Source organism: Oxyura jamaicensis, chromosome 3, assembly GCF_011077185.1.
Source record: "Oxyura jamaicensis isolate SHBP4307 breed ruddy duck chromosome 3, BPBGC_Ojam_1.0, whole genome shotgun sequence".
NCBI lineage: Eukaryota > Metazoa > Chordata > Aves > Anseriformes > Anatidae > Oxyura > Oxyura jamaicensis.
The window spans coordinates 31,246,646-31,263,271 of NC_048895.1; the positions used below are offsets into that span (position 1 = coordinate 31,246,646).

The 16,626-nt window shown below is 38.9% G+C and overlaps 1 protein-coding gene across 1 annotated transcript; it reads right to left on the bottom strand.

Moving 5' to 3' along the window:
- Window positions 1-4,225: 4,225 nt before the first annotated feature.
- Window positions 4,226-16,625, bottom strand: ABCG8 (ATP binding cassette subfamily G member 8). The gene is made up of 13 exons (XM_035320167.1): window positions 16,375-16,625; window positions 15,228-15,332; window positions 14,367-14,523; window positions 12,163-12,401; window positions 11,605-11,737; window positions 10,079-10,348; window positions 8,250-8,415; window positions 8,072-8,164; window positions 6,988-7,187; window positions 6,792-6,868; window positions 5,105-5,372; window positions 4,473-4,600; window positions 4,226-4,388 (listed from the first exon to the last, which is right to left on the bottom strand). Exons 1-13 carry the CDS (start codon window positions 16,435-16,437, stop codon window positions 4,251-4,253), a joined length of 2,037 nt encoding a protein of 678 aa, XP_035176058.1. The 5' UTR covers window positions 16,438-16,625; the 3' UTR covers window positions 4,226-4,250.
- Between the last annotated feature and the right edge of the window lies 1 nt (window position 16,626).

Below are 16,626 nucleotides of genomic sequence, written 5' to 3' on the forward strand. Positions count from 1 at the left end.
GAAAAAAAATTGAGCTGTCCATCTGCATTTTGTTTGTGTACATATATAGATAGATATGTAATCTAATCAGATGGATATCTCTACATTTATATGTGTGATTACAACACATGCAGCTACACACATGCTTTTTAAAGCTCATCAGTTCTTAAAAGGGTTAAGCAGTTTTAAAATTACCTCAACCCTCTGCTTAAACATTGTTGCCTTAATTAATAGCTGCTAACATATGAAGGGCTTGTCTTGGCTCTCAGAGGGGGGAAAAAAAGCAGCATGCCACAGAGCTCCATGTACACTGTTTCTTGTCTACTGCCATTAAAATTAATCATTGTAGCTAAAGCTGGGAAGGTTTATTATTTCTGGTCCAAATGGACATACCAATACCTGTAATTTCTTACTGATAGGTTCTCCCTGCATAGCATGTTGTCTGTGATTTTTAAGGCATTTTGTGGTGGTCTATTTTTTTTTGATGGTGGGTGGTTTTTTAAATAAAAATGGATGGCTATTGATACTTGTTACTGATTTAGCATATCTGAATGCGTTTTGCAATGAACAAATAAGGGATGAAACTTTCAACAGCTACTTACTAATTTAGCTTAGGCAGACTGAAAGCTAGTCCTTTTCAAATGACGAGTTAGAAGTATTTTGGAGGACTGCCACAGCCCAGGAGCCAACATGCAAAGCAGTGCTTCCATAACCTGCTTTGCAGTGCTAGGAAAGATCGTCCAATTTGCCAGCTGGAGAGGCTGCACAAAGTTGGCATGGAGGTGGGGAAAGAACTTAAGTTACTTAGAATATTTTAAGAAACTTGAGTTTAAGTAATAAAACCATTGTTATTATCTATCTTTTCACAGAGGAGACAACAACTCTAGGACACAGAAATGTACCAACACAAGTTCTGTTGTCTACATGTGGGTTTATTTTTATGGCATCCATACAACCAACACAAATTTCTTTGTTTTATTCTGAATTTGATGTACTTTCCTTACCAATACTGTTGTTGCCAGCATTTGATGCTCCCATTCACACTTCTGATGTGTGTGCAGGCTGAAACCCAGTGGCCCGCTGTGGTCATGCACTGGGCATACGTTGGGCAATTCAAGAGCAGTTGGGCAGAGCGACTTGGGATTTGTCGCCTATCGAAAACAGTGTCACTTTGACGTCGGTTTTGTGTTGACTCAGTTGCCTTCAGCTGCAAGGGCCACAAGTCAGAGATGAGGAGACCTCTTCCAGACCTACCCAGGGAGGATGCAGACAAGCAGACCTGGTAGCAGGGGAGGCCTTGGAGCTGCGGCATCGCCAGGCTGGCAGGTAGCTCTTTGGATGCTCTCTTTGGACGTGAAAACTGACTCTGCATTTCTTGGGATGTAGCAAGCTAAATGTCATCATGTGAGGAACAGATAGTACCGTGAGTTTCGCATATGGTCTTGCTTGTGATCTATAGTCTCTGTGTTGAGATTGTTGCAGACTGCTTTAATTCTGGTTTTCCTGACACAGGGAGCATAGGGAGGGGGACACACAGCTTCTACTGACATAGAGGAATCTAAGGAAAAAGAATGGCTACCCTGAAATTTGGAAAGCAAACTGTGCTGAAATTACGGCATTCAGCCTTTGTTGGAACTCTCAGGAAGATTTCTGTCCCTCACTAACCACTTGTTCTTGCAGCAACTCTGTTGTTGAAGTGTGAAACCTTTTCTGCACACAACTAGCGTGAAACAGGACAGGAACATAGAGGCCAAAGCCTAGGGCATAATCTTCGCCCCCGGAGAGGCGCATAATTCCCCCTAAACCTGTAGCATTTTTCAACTCCTGGGAGTGCGAGTGGGGCAGGTTGTGTGTCACCCGCCCACTCTTCCCATTGCTCTTCCCTGTACACAGCCCCACGGCATGCTATTGTTAGATATGAATGCTAATTGCTGGTATTTCAAGGCTCCTATCTTCTTATTGCTAAAGCCTGTAACAATAATCACAGCCTATATTCCCCATCTCTAGGCATCAAGGAAACAAGATATGATCACAGGCAGTGTGCTGAAGTAATTGTAGTATATAGAATATGAGCTTTTTCTGTGTAAACACAGGCCTGGCCACATCCTATGATAGCTCTTCCTACACTCCATAAGATGGCTGTTCCTAGGCTCACAACTCACGTCCCCATTATGTATATATCTACCCTTGTCATAACACCACCTCTGAAACACTCACACCGCTTGGTCCTGCTGCATAATGTTAAGAGGGTGGAATTTTAAATTGAAAAAGGCTGTTTAAGTAATGTCAGCAGCCTGACTAATTTCACAAAAGGAAGGAAATTCAAAGTTAAGGCTATGGTATATTCTTATCTAGATGCCTGAAGATTTCTGTGCATGACAATATGCCCCTAAAATTCAGAGCTGTCCCTTATGTCTTTAATTTCTCCCATTGTGTCTCTCCTTTTTTTATTAAACATCAAAGTGAATTCACAACAGAGAGTCAGCCTAGAATTTAATCCTCTAAATACCTTGAAAATAGAGGTTTAGACTAGAAGTACCAATATATACCCTTAAAACTTCAGTGTAATATAAAAGAGATTCTAATCACAACAGATCATTACAAAGAAGAGTAAACCACTTTAAAAAATTAAGTGTCTTAAATATAATAAAAAGGAATAATTAAAAATCAAACAGGAAGCTGCTACTCTGACAATTTAATGATGCTCAATTGGACTGAAAGAATTGGCTTTGCCATTAAAAGGCAATGAAAATCTGATAATTTCAAAATGGCACTAGGATAAGATCAAGCATATTCTTCCAAATCAAATGCAGCAGAACCAGGAAGAAATGGCTGAATTCACCTCAGAAAAACCTTGAAGTGCTTTGGACTCCTGCTGCTGCCTGGGGCTGAATCCGTTATTTTATCAGACCTGCTTAACATCTTTAGACTGGGGTCTTCCTGGGAATTTATTACCGAGTGGATCCTGTGGAAAGCAATGTGGCAGCCCTGCTTGCCAAGTGGAAATAATTTAACATTGATATTCTTTCATTTTAATTTCTTCTTTAAAAAATAAATAAAAAAGGATTTACACAAGTATCCTATATCCATAGTCCATAGCACTAGGAGTTTTCCACTGTGTGCAACATATCTATTCTACTTCCATTTAATGATGTGCTTTGCTTTTTTGATGCATATAAGCATAGAGATGTGCAACCAAATGTTTAAAATCAAGCTAAACTTGTACAATATTTTTAACAAATGTACATCTAATTTGCACATGTACTTACTATGACTGTGTGTGAATTACAGCTATCTATTTACTATAACGAATTTTCTGAGCATTTGTGTGTTAAGGCTGAACTGAAGAAGGTGCGTAAGTACAAGCATGTCAGAGGTTGCACCATTAGATTTTTAATTACTGAGTGGGTAGTTTTGGTATTTTCTACCTGTGAATGTTAGGAACCAAAACTGGCAAATTGCTATGACTAGTAATATCACAGAGAAAGATGTGATTAATAATCAGTTTGTGTGTATTTATACTGTAAAAATAGATCCAAAAAGGTAAGAAAATTTATCTTTTTTTTTTAAAAAAAAAAAAGTACTTTCTCATTGTGTAGATTATTTTGGGCATCAGCAGCATCTAACTGGAACACAAAGGCAAAGTCTTTAAACACATAAGCAACTAGAAACAACACAGAGTAACTAATACTGGTGTTTTTCATCCACATGTGTTTTCCCAAAGCTTTAGTGAAATTTATGTTGCTTTCCTTCTTATGAGTAGTGAATGCAGAATACGTGTTGCAGAAAGTAGTGTTTTGTGTGTGCTGATCCTACTTCTCTTAGAGCTCTTCTGGTTAAGTATGTGATTGCTATGCATTCAAAGATTGTGACCTAGAACATCAGCTATTACAGCGTGGGATAGGTCCTTTTACATTGGTAACCCATAGCCCAGAATATTTCAAGGTGTAATTAGTTCATATAGGTGTCATACATAAAACTGTACGCCAAACAAACAAATTACAAAAAAAAAAAAAAAAAAATAGAAAAACCACCACGTTAAAGTCTCAATTTTATCACGTTTTGTCTGCATGGAGGAGCATCACCTGGCTTCCAACTCCTGGTATTCTGCTGCCATCCTGTGGCGAACCGGCCTCGCTTCGTACAGCGGAACTCAGCAGGTATCTGCTCTCCCAGTGCCTCTGCAGTGGTTACCAAAAGCAAACTTTGGGCTTGCCATGTTTTCTTGCAAGCAATGGTGTAGCCTGCTGCCCCATCTGCTTGTCTTGCTGTTACCAGTCTTGATTTGATTTTTGCTTGATGAATCTTAATGATAAGTAGTATAAAAGCAGGAAACCAATAATATTGCCACCAAGGATGAGATAGCTTACATAGAGAGGATGTGAATCCAGGCCCATAGACTTAACTACCTGTAACCACAGATAAGAAAAATTAGGAACTGACAATTTTTTTTTCTAATTAATTACCAAGTTTTTTATTAGAGAGTGACTTACAAGTTTTCCTGGAATGTGAAGAGTAACGTTTCCAACAGTCATTTCATATTTGGATTCGGTGAACTGAATTTGCATCATGCCTTGGAAATTCCATCTTAGAAAAGACACTTTAGAAACCCAAAATGGAACTGAAAAAAAAAAAAAAAAGACAGAAAAAAATCATATAAATAAGCAAATTTCTGTCTTGCTGCCAAATATAACAGGTTTGTCTAATTTCTTGACAAGCAAAGGCTGTAAATGTATGATAGTTTATTACTGGACAAAATGGCAGGTATACCCTATATCATTACATGAAGATGGAAAATTAGGGGAGATCTTAGATCTATCATACTCCCATTGTCAAGTGGAGTTTTTCTACTGAAGATCTTCATCTACTAAATATAACTTGTTACTGAATAACATAGGGACCAATTCAGACTTTCACTATTGCTTTTTTGACCAAACTTACTGTTACCTCAGTTTCAGAGGGAGACACTAATGTAAAATGAACTCTACTGTCACTATCCATGAAGATATTGCAAAGGTGGCAATAAAAGAGGACTTTCTTGTATGAGACTCAGCCTCACTACAAACAATTGCTGATGAAAGCCATTGACATTTCATTTGGAGGGGCAGTGGGAGGATTGTCTTACCTGTCCAGAGGTTTTCCAGGCTAACCACAAAACCACCACTCAGGTAGAATGAAGTGAAAAGGACGTTGCCCAAGAAAGCTGAGAGCTGTAAGGTTGGCAACAGTGCTGCCACCCAAAGTGCCATCGTGCGGGCACAATACACAGCCAGCCACACTGAGAGGAAGTTCAGCAGGAAATGCTCTGGTTCAGGCATGAGGTTTGCCAGCCAATAGATGGGAATCCCATAAATTAGAACAAAAGCACAGTGCTCAGGGAGTTCCCCCAAAATCTGTTCAGAAGGGAGAGACAAAAAAAAAATACATGGAGCAATAATCACAAGACCTTCTGAGATGCCCCTTAATGTACTTATTGACTGTTTAGAAAAACTTCAGGAAATAATCCCTTAGAATACAATCATCTCCCTTTTGGTTGTTTTCAGTAACATGAGATGGGAATCCTTGCTATTTTTTTCCCTAGTTATGGTAATTCCTGTAATTGTTGAATTGATAGGCTTCTTGTTACAGATTGGATGTCATATTTTGTTATGGTTTTGGCAGTTTCTAAGCATTTAAAAGAACTTCTCAAAGAAATGGTAACCTTGAGAGCAGTAATAGTCTTACTGGCTCAATGTAAGTGTACATTTTGTCCAAATTTGGTTGAACCTAGCATGAGATTAAATCTGAAACAGGCTTTTTGTCACTTCCCCACATTGTCCCAGAGGCAGTCCAGTTAGTAACTTCTTAACTCATTGTAAAAACACAAATGTTTTGGATTTTCTCAAATATGTGAACATCTATATTTTAGTTATATATATATGTGTGTGTGCATATATACAGTGTATATAAATATATACATACACATACTATATGGATGTCTGCATATATCAGTTATGCATACATATATATGTAGAAATGTGTGTATATACATATATATCTAGTATTATGATCATTTTTTCCAGTGAAAGTTGCTACTATCCTCTAATACTAAGGTTGTAACAAATTACATCGATTCCTCTATGAATAATGTGCAATTTTTGTGACACAATGCAAAGAATATTTTTCTCTGGCAACCACTAATAAGCATTTAAAATCTTGTGCAGAAATGGAAACCTAAATTACAGATGCCATGGCAGGCAGAACTCATCTCACAGTGGCAACATCACAAAGAAGGGATTCTTCTAAACCCTTGTGGGGAGAAAAAAAAAAAAAAAAAGTAATTTTTCCAAAGTTCTAATTTGTTTCCAGGAAATCTGGCTCTTTATACACTTAATACAGTTGTTTCTCTCTGATCAGTACAGGCCCGAAAAACTACTGGAAATCTCATAGTTAGCATTTTGTCATTTCTATTTTACTTTTGTTGTAGCATTTAATATAAATATTCTGTTTTATAGATCAAGACATAATCAAACCTTCAAAGGTGTTTCGGCTAATGAAACATTCAGGTACATAAAACTGATGAAACCACGACATACGACTTTCAGAATTCCCAAATTTTCGGCCAAACAACCTCATGAGTGTCGGCCATGACATATGACAACAGATATAAAGTACTGTGAGGTTTAATTAATTAATACCAAGGAAGCAAGAATGATAGCTTTAGCTGGCAGACACAATAAATGAAGTCTAATGCAAACGCAATTATTTATATAGGAAGGCTCTGGAATATTTTTTAAGCCATGTGTGTATTTCCTAGCATCAAAACCAATTACCTTAGCAAAGAAGTATGGGCTAACAGAATACATTCCATTTTCCAAGTCATGATAAAGCATAGCTCTTTCTGAATGACCTGCAGGGTAGAAACAAGCAGGTTGATTTCATCCTAGAGTTGCATTTATAAATGTAATTTTTCATTGATTTGAGAATTCTCTGATTTTTATTAACATTTACAGTAAAGCTCACACTTACATTTGGCAATGACATCCAAAATCACAGTGAATGGGATTAGTGCACCTATCATGTACAACAGCGCTGTTGTGTCACGAATAGAGAGTCTGCTTTCTCCATGGCCATAGTACAAAAATCCAATTAATAACGACATGATGAGGGCCTCAACCCCATGGACTAGTAATGTTGAAAGATCTCTGAAGTCATTGGAGACTTGACGACTGGAAAACAGCAACATTGACCATAAGGTATAGTCCTTTCTAATGCCAGATATATTCGGATACGTTGCCCCAAGTGCTCTGCTAACAGCAGTTTGTGGAACTTGCTGACTTTGAGTAGGTTTGGAGTTTGTCTATCCAGTTCTGAACATGATTTCATTTAATCAAAGCTGCTGAGCATCTGTAGTAGCCTGCTTTTTCAGGTCTGAAATGTTGAAAGTTTGAAGGCTGTGGGGGCTGGAAGATCTCATGTTGAAGACCCACACAATTATTTCAGCTAAATTCTCTTTGCTAAGGGCCTATAGTATACCCTAGTAGTAGATGATACTGTCAGTGATGTTGTACATATATTAAACCAGTTGGTTGTATTTCTTGTGAGAACACAAGCATGAAACCCAGCTACCACTATCCATCCATGCTGGCTATACTCAGTGAAGCCTCCTGGCTTCAAATGGAGGCAGAGCAGTGAAGATGGCAGCAGCAGGGCCTGCCACATTGCTGCCGGGCCTTGCTGAGGGTTCAGTCACTGCGCTTTGGTGTGTGTGTGGAGATCAGGACGGCAGTGCCCAAAACTGGGATGCACATTTCTGAGCCTGGAGGCTCCTGCTGCTGCTGCCCAAAGGTGCAGGCTCGCAGCAGTGTGAGCTGGAGGTGATTTTTGTCTGGAAGGAGCTCAGGGGCAGAAAGCAAGGGGCTGGACATCTGACTGCCACCCTGCTCAGAGGCCTCGGGTGAGCCGGTATAGTAACAGCTCAGCTCCACGGCTCGCTCAGACCTAGTGCTAGTAGTGCTAGATGTGCGCTTTCAGCACGCGCTCAATTCACATTTCTTAATGCCTTAAAATACTAAGGAACATGATACATAGTTGTTTATGGAGATAAGGTTACCTTAATAATACAGTGAACTGCCTTAAGACGCCTGGTAACTGATCGCTTGAATGGTAAGGCATGTGGATAGCCTCTTCTGATTTTACATGGGAGCTGTACAAAAGAGAAGAGGGGGGAAAAAATTAGCCAAGGTTGGAGCAGTTCTTGCAGATCTGCCATATGATATTATTTTCTTCACCTTTTTTGGCTGACTGTGTTCACAACATTGTCGTCTTCGTTAACTTTCCATAAGAAATCATCAAAATTCTTGATTTTTTCTCGGAACAAGCTGGCAAGAATATTTGCTCTTTTTCGGCTCTCTATCTCCTTTTCTGCAGTCTGTTTATCAATGCTGGTCAAATCAACTGCAAGACATTATTTGACATAAGTCTATAAGCTACAGAGGTGATAACTTTATGATGTGTTTAGAATCAGAGATTATATCGTGGACAGACTGTATGAGCTGCGTGCATGCATTAAGCTACATCGGTTAAAACTTTATCAGTTACTTTAGGTAGATACTGATAGCTTAAGAATAATGTTACCCAAGGAAAACACAGTAGTTCACCTAGCTTTTTTTTTTTTTTTTTAGCAAATTATTTTTAAAATTCTAAACTAGCAGTTGTGTTTTCCAGTGCTGACAGTCAGTGTAGAGCACTGCTACCTGATACTTCACAGACGCTTTTTGGGAGAATTATCTCTGTGCACTTGGTAACTCCTTACATTGACATTGAGCTGACCATCTCTGTTGAGCCACATTTCAGCAGGGGTCCATCAGAGAAATTAGTTGTAACCTGACTTACTTCTCTCATTCTGACACTCTCCCGTTTCTCTTACTTGCCACACTGCCAGCATTTGTGCATTTCCTTTAGGTCCTCCTCCTTGCTGTGGCAGCCTCAGCTCTCCTGTCCCATGTCTACTTTCCTGCTGCCCATATTCTCTGCCTTTCCTGTGGGTAGTGACTCAGTGCATTGCACTGAATGATCTTTCACCTCCCTTTCTCATCCCCACCTGCTTCCATGTCACAGGTTCATCTTCTGAGGACTGCCCCAAATGCTCTGTTCCCATACATGTGTGCTGCAAGCCCCCCCACCCAGGGCTGTCCTGAGCTGGGCAGGACTGCTCTGAACCACGTTGGTTACAAAGGTCTCTTTGCTGGGCTTGACATTAATTTCTGTCTGTCTCTGCATAGCTGATAGACATTCTGATAAGAACTGACACTGGCTGACACGTAAGCAGAACCGAAGAGGTTACTCTAGAGCATTGTAGTTGGTGTCTGTACAAGGCATCCTAAACAACTTGAACGCAAAGACCTGAAGGTAAGAATTGAAACAGCCTCTGGGGTAAAAGACTACTGCCTTTAGATTAACAAGGCCACATTCCCTTTTCATGTTGGGAGAAAAAAAAAGGAAAGAAAAAAAAGAATAAGAATGGACTTAGAACCATGTAGTTATTATTATTATTATTTTGAGAAGAGGAATCAGAAGATTACTGTTGGTTTTTTTTGTTTGTTTGTTTTTCTCCCTTCCTATGCTCTGTTGGGCAAGTCTTCTCATTTCCTCTTAAAGGTATGTATGATTACACACCCTGGGAAACTGGCTTCCTACGTTTCTTGAATAGAATTCAGAGAACTGACTGCATGAAAGCAACTGATCAGTTCATGCTTGTCTCTTATCACTGAGGATAAAAGTTTCAACCAGCTGAAACATGGGAATAAGCATGTTAAACTTTTGGAAGAGTTGCTACACCTGGCACTGTTAAGAGGATTATTTAAAACTGTTTTTTTTTTTTTTTTTTTTCTATTTCTTGTATTTGCTACATTTCCTGTATTGACAAATGGGGATCATATTCAAAACTGAACTTAGTACAATATTGATGACAGTGACAAGGCATTTCAAGACAGTTATGGTCAATAAAAATCAATGTTAGCTGATAGGCTTAAGAAAGCAAATGACTTCCAATAACCTTTTTTTTTTTTTTTTTCCTTCTTCTTTTTATGGCAGTACTTTGTCAGTACTTGATACTAACCATAGAAATCTGCAGGATTGCTGTACCTCGGGCAGGGATAGCCTAGTTCTGTGAAATACTGGACCATGTCCTTGGCTGTTCCAGAATAGACAGTGACTCCAGAAGACATCAGGAGAACTAAATCAAAGAGTTGGAAGATATCTGACCGGGGCTGATGCAGTGAAAGAAGAACTAATCTGTTTCCTCTGGCCAGTCTGGATAATGTTATCACAAGGTTATGTGCAGTAAAACTGTCCAGTCCAGATGTGGGTTCATCAAGTATCAGTATTCCTGCCAAAGACAGTAAGTTTAGCTGTGGAAGACAACGTGTTTGATTTGGAAAATATGGTATTAGCATATGAAATCTCACTGCTGTATTCCTTTTTTAAAAGTACAAAGTATATTTCACACCAGCATCAGATAGTATTCAACAATGGCAACCTCCTTCCACTATCTTATTGAACATAATTATTATGTAGTAATTATTTTAAATTTTGTCTCGGTCCTATTGGAAACAAGAATAATGCCTTTGATTTTGACTGGAATGACGATTTAGGTTCCTTATTAAATTCATGTCTTATTCTGCAGTTCTTGTACTTTGCCCATACAAATATGAATATTGTATGTGAATATACAATTGTAATAGTTTTATATTCTGCCTGCTGAAATATTTTTAATCTATATTAAATATATTTAATTGATATTTAGACCTTGTTTATGTGTAAATCCTCAGAATATTAATCTACATAAGTTCACCCAGATACCAAGACATGCAATGTCTGTACACAGACATAGTTGCTGTGCTACGGGCTACAATGCGTGTTTGAAATGTAAAGAAATCTTTACTTATTTTTCCTAGAACTAATGTTTTTACTTCAATACCAGCACATCTATTCGTGAGCATCGCTTCTTACTAAAAAAGCTTCTGCTTCTCCTTTACTTGCAGAAGTGTAATTCTATATAAGCAAAAACATTTCAGATACATTTCCCAGTGGAAGTAGGGGAGCTGATAGGAAATCTTGCTCAACAAGAGGCTCAGCCAAGATCATTGGTGTTGTTGATAGATGTAAGAGCAGATAGGGAATTCATTCCTGCAAAAGCAACTATAGATTTAGCCTTGTCTTTTGATTCCAGTGAAGATGACAGAAATTTCTAGTTCACCTGTGACATGAGCTAGCCAGATCAGAATTGCACAAGACCGCAACGAGTGCCTGTGCTACCAAGAAAATGACCTTCCCTTGTTAATGCTGTACTTGTGCATAGGCAGAAGTGAAAGAGGGCTGGCTCTTGAACCACTCCTTTTATTATTATCCATTACTGTAATAATTACAATATAATCTGTGATCAGCAAGAGTTGTGATTTAAGTAAATGGACCAGCACACAGTCACTGTGCCTGATCTGGCAGAGCATAATGCAAAATCCCTGAAGTGTCTTGAGAAGCATATGTGTTTATGACTATTCCCTGAACCCTACTGTTTTCTCTGACTGCCCCATTTCCCACAGTGGTTTGTGGTGGGCACAAGGAAATTGTCAGGGTTTTGCTCACCTGGGTTCCAGAGCAGCTGCACGCCGATGCTCACTCTCCGCCTCTCGCCTCCTGAAACACCACGGAGGTACTCATTGCCTACCCTCGTGTTTGCACACTGACGCAAGCGTAGTTCTGCTATAACATGTTCCACCTAGGGAGATACAAATGGTGACAGAGATAAAACAGTTTCTTGCCATGTCTGTGCACAGATAAAGCCAAAAAATATAGTTGACGTAGTTAAAATTCATCAGGATATTATGGTGCTATTTGATCGAGAGCCAGTTGAAAACGAATCTTGATTTTAGGAATAACATTTAAAAAATGCTCAGTGATCAGCAATTTAGTTCTTCATTCAGCCTCTCTAATGCTTTCTCTAGATTGTCATTTTTTATGATCATTGGAACAATTGCTGGTTTCTATCTTGAAAAAGGAAAAAGGTTTATAATTCATAATCTACAGATATGTAAAAAAAAAAGCCAGATTAGCTGTTCTGACTCCAAGCACACTGGATCTCTTGGATAATTCCTGTCAGACGCATTTTTGACAACTTTATTTTTTTTCCAACAGCTTAATTACCCTTTTTTCTTTTTGTGAGTCTGAGAAAAACTTTGGAAGGCGCAGTTTGGCAACGAACAATAGCGTTTCTCTGACAGTCAGGTGGGGGAGCAGTCGGTCATCCTGCCGCACGTGTGCAATGCATTTCTTAACAAGCTGAGGAGTGCTGGGTTTGTTATTGATCGTGATTTGACCGGTCTTGATTTTGCCTCCGTGATCTCGGCAGGTTATCACGTCAAGCAAGGATGTCTTTCCACCACCTAGAACAATCAAAATTAGAAAATAAATTTCCAGGGCATCCGTTTGAAAAGTGATTTAGTCACAGAGGATAGAACATTCACTAACATCTCCTCAACACCTTGTGTTGCTTTTCTAAAGCTGCAGAGACAGAATGATCTTGAAAGAAAATACTGACACCTGACTGCAAGCTCATGTTCATGAAATCTCTCCCCTCGAGAATGGATTACATGGCTTTAACCTTTGACATGTCCCAGGAGAATTGGGTAGCTGGCTTTTGAGAACAGTTCTGAATTTAAGAAGCAAGATCTCTGTCTGTCCGCTAGTTACTGTTCTATATGTGTGAAAGGTGGTGTCCTGGACTGGCTGCAGGGCTGGCACCTAAATGCTTTGCAAAAGTTTGTTTTGTGGAGGGAATTGTCAATTCAGAAACAGCAGCTAAACAGTTTAAAGACTAAGGCACGGAGCAATTATACAGCTGATAAGAATCTGAAGCATGACTTAAACAAGACAAAAAGTCATTTAAATAATTAAGAAAAAGTTGGCTCATACTCAGAGGTAAGGAAAGTAAATCAATGACAGCAAGACCTGATTTGGAATTAAATAGCAAAAGGCTTTTTCCCTTATGCCATGTGATACTTTATGTAAACACACAGCTCTCATTATGATTAGATGTCATTTGTTTCCAGACTTCCTGTTGAAAAATTAACTCCACACTTGTTGTTTAATATATACATTAAAAAAAAAAAAGAAACCTGTCCATCTGTAAACGACATATTGCTATATTTAAGAGTGGCATATTGATTGCCATTGACAATGTGAGACTCATCAGCAGTTTAATCCACTTTACTAAGGCATTTGATGAAATAGATGATAAATAGTTTTTAAAAATAGCTTGACTAGTTTGCTGAAAGGGTTTGTGCCCAGTGTACATTACCTTACAAAAGTCTAGTATCTATAAGTCAATGTTATTTCATCACCAGTTTTTTTCCTTTTGCTATGGGGAGTCTCTCTAAGGTACAATTTCCAGTACATTAGATAACGTGCTAAGAAAAATCCCCCAGTCGCAATGGAGAAAAAATACCTCTTCTGTAGAAATAATGTTAAAACGTCTATGGCAAATATGTTTTGTCTTTCTTTTTCAAAGAGAGCATCTTCACTGAATCACTGAGCTAACCTAATGTAAGAGCCTAGTGGAGACAAAGTATGTTTTTTTTTTTTTTTTGTGGTTTTGTTTGTTTTATTTCCAAAATGTAAGTACTTTTTACTTCAATTTAATGCATCACGTGTCTACTTCTTATCCCCCTGGATGAGCTAAGTCTCACTAACCACTTGGGGCAAAGGCCAACTCTCTATTAGGCAACCTCATCCTTGAGAAGATTAAACCATACCTACCAGAAAATTAAAGAGGAGAAAAAAAAAAAAAAAAAAGATGCAAGAAACCAGAGCCCCATTTTTCAGACACTGTAAGCCAAATAGAAAAGGCATTATCCTTTATTTTCAAGTTTCTGTTAATTAATCTGAAGGTGATAATTTATTCTATAAGACCTGTTTGCATGTGAAGGAAATTCCTTCTTGTAGCTATGCTGCCAGTTGCAACTGATCTTTCTTATGGGGTCTGGCCTCATATCCGCATCATTACTGGGTAAGGTCTGCAATTTGCCTGTTTTATGAGAGCTGTGAAGCTGCTTCGTGTCTAGCAGAGATGGGACTGCAGAACACAGTTGTAACAACACTGCACCTCAAGAAACAAACAGCAAATGTACAAGTCATAACATAAAAGTTTTTGGAAAATAAATTCAAAATATATTTTTCCAATATGATTCTGTTTCTCAAAATGTACATTTTAAAGAATGTATTTAAGTGACACATTTCCAGTAGTTCTTTCTCAGCTAGATTATGCCATTCAGAAGACTGAGGAATATTGGTTTTGATTGTGTATGTTTTATCCAAGAGTTAGTCAAATCATGAAACTTGGTTGTTCTTACCAGTGCTTCCTATAATAGCTAGCATCTGACCACTTCGGACTTTTAAATTCAGATTCTGGATTACTGACACATGAGAATTAGGACCTGAGTTCCAGGTCCATGGCATTTGCATCTGCGTGAGTTTCTCATACCAGGGAATCTGGGATGCCGTGTTAACCTAACAAAGAAAGAAAGAAAGTCTCTTCAATTCATATGTTAAACTACTTAACATTAAACACTTTCAAAGTTGTTATAAATCAGAGAATATGTTAAGATGATATTGTTAATATTCAGAAATATAGACAAAAAATATTTTTCAGACATGTATGGTTTTCATCCTTTGCTTATTTCTGGTAATCACTAAAACTATCTGCCCTTTACCTTACTTAGGTAGTTTATTGCTATTGTACATTTTTAATTTTTAACACGATTTGAAATGAATCAAAACTGAAAATCACAAAGCTTACTTTAGATGCCATGTGGCACAAAAGTGCAAAAATTCACTGGCTTCCTGATACCCTCCTTGTTTGTCATCCTCTCCTTGTGTCCTGCCTGCTCATTCTTGCCAGCAAAGGCTCCTGCTTCCTTAGTCCTGAGAGGAATAATTTAGCTCAAGACTGAGGGAAAACAGCCTAGAAATGGACCTCTTTTCCTGTATTATCCTCTAGTTTTACTAGATATATTTTACAACAGCATGGTTTAGCCTCATGTCAGTACCGTAGCCAGGAGTGTGATTCTCCTTACAAAACTTCTGTATATTTTATTGTGCAATATTTGCATGAACATCAGCTTTATAATACTTCTAAGAGGGCTTGCTTAATGAAACAGGAGTTGTTGGATAAATTCCCTACTGAAGAGACATAGAGAAACTAGAACTTTTACCTGATAGTTGAGTTCTTTGACCTCAAGAACATTTGATTTTCCACTGTATGTGAAATACAGGCTGTTATCTTCTTCAGAGCAAAAGATACTGTCCTGGGCCTTGGTCTGGAGAAATTATTAGGTTAGTTACAATAGTTAATTATAATAACTAAAGAGTTGTTAACATTTGAGTTCAGAAAAGGAGAAACAGAAAGAAAAATATATTTTATGGCATATAAAACAGTACTGATAAGTTACAGTGGTACAAAAGCATGAAGGGTTGAAATGAGTTATCTGTTAATCAGCGTGAAATGCAGTTTGTTCTAGAGGCATGTCAAAGGGCCAAATATGCTGTGCTGTGGTGGTCTATTAGCTTTCAGTTTAAATGGGTTTATTTTCCGAATGGAGACAAATGCCATGCTGCCATGAAGAGATTAGGTTCTATTTCTACTATTGAGGAAAAAAGCGGATGACTACTGGAATGTTAATGTCTACTGGATCAAAATGGTACATACTGAAATTCATATTTCATAGCAGCTAAAAATTAAGGTGCACTGGAAGTATGTTCATTATTTAATTAATCCGTACTGCACCATAGTAACCTGAAGCAGCTAATGCACCATCACACACACAGAGAAGATAATTTGCTAATGTCTATGCTTTCAAAGAGTAAATGGTATCTGCAAATAATGTCTGCTCAGTAAGAAAAAGTTAATCAGACAGAGAAATAATTTAACTAACCAATCTTTTAACCACCATCTTCACTACAATCTCTGCTGAATAAATGTCTTGTAAAATAACAGGCAAAAGGCATGTTATCCTGAGTCAGCCATCAGAGATCAACCTAATTGCTGCATCCTTTGGTATTTCAGGGGATTAAAGCTCTTCCAGTAGCTCATGGTCTGGCGCTTCATTTCACCCAAGTTGTGTAACTCTCAGATTCACCTGACGGCTGCTAGAAGAGCTTTGTTTCCCCTGTTCCCTGTCTGGCAGACCTACCGCTGCCAGAGGTGTCTGGCAGATGGTGATCACAGCCTATGCGCAATTCCTACCTTCACAGCAAACGATGCTGACTAATCTCTTCAGTACAGGCACGTGCAGAAAGCAGCATGACCCTAAGTTGTCTGAAAAGCAGTGGCAAGGGGTCCCTCCTGCCGGTCTCACCCACCTCCTGTGCTGCCTGGCTCCAGCCACTGCCTTCCAGCGGGATGTTCTCGGGGGGTCCCTCCATGGTGGTCCCTCCGTGCACCCTGCGGTGGTCTGGCGATGGGCTTGTTGAGGAGCAGGGCGAGCCTTCTCCCCTTGCTTTTGAGCTTGGCTCTTCCCAGGCCCCTTTGTTGCAGCACTCTGTCTCCTGGCACGCTGCGTCTCTGCGGCCGGTGTGACCCTGTGGACAGGGAAATATTCCCCTGCTCTGGGA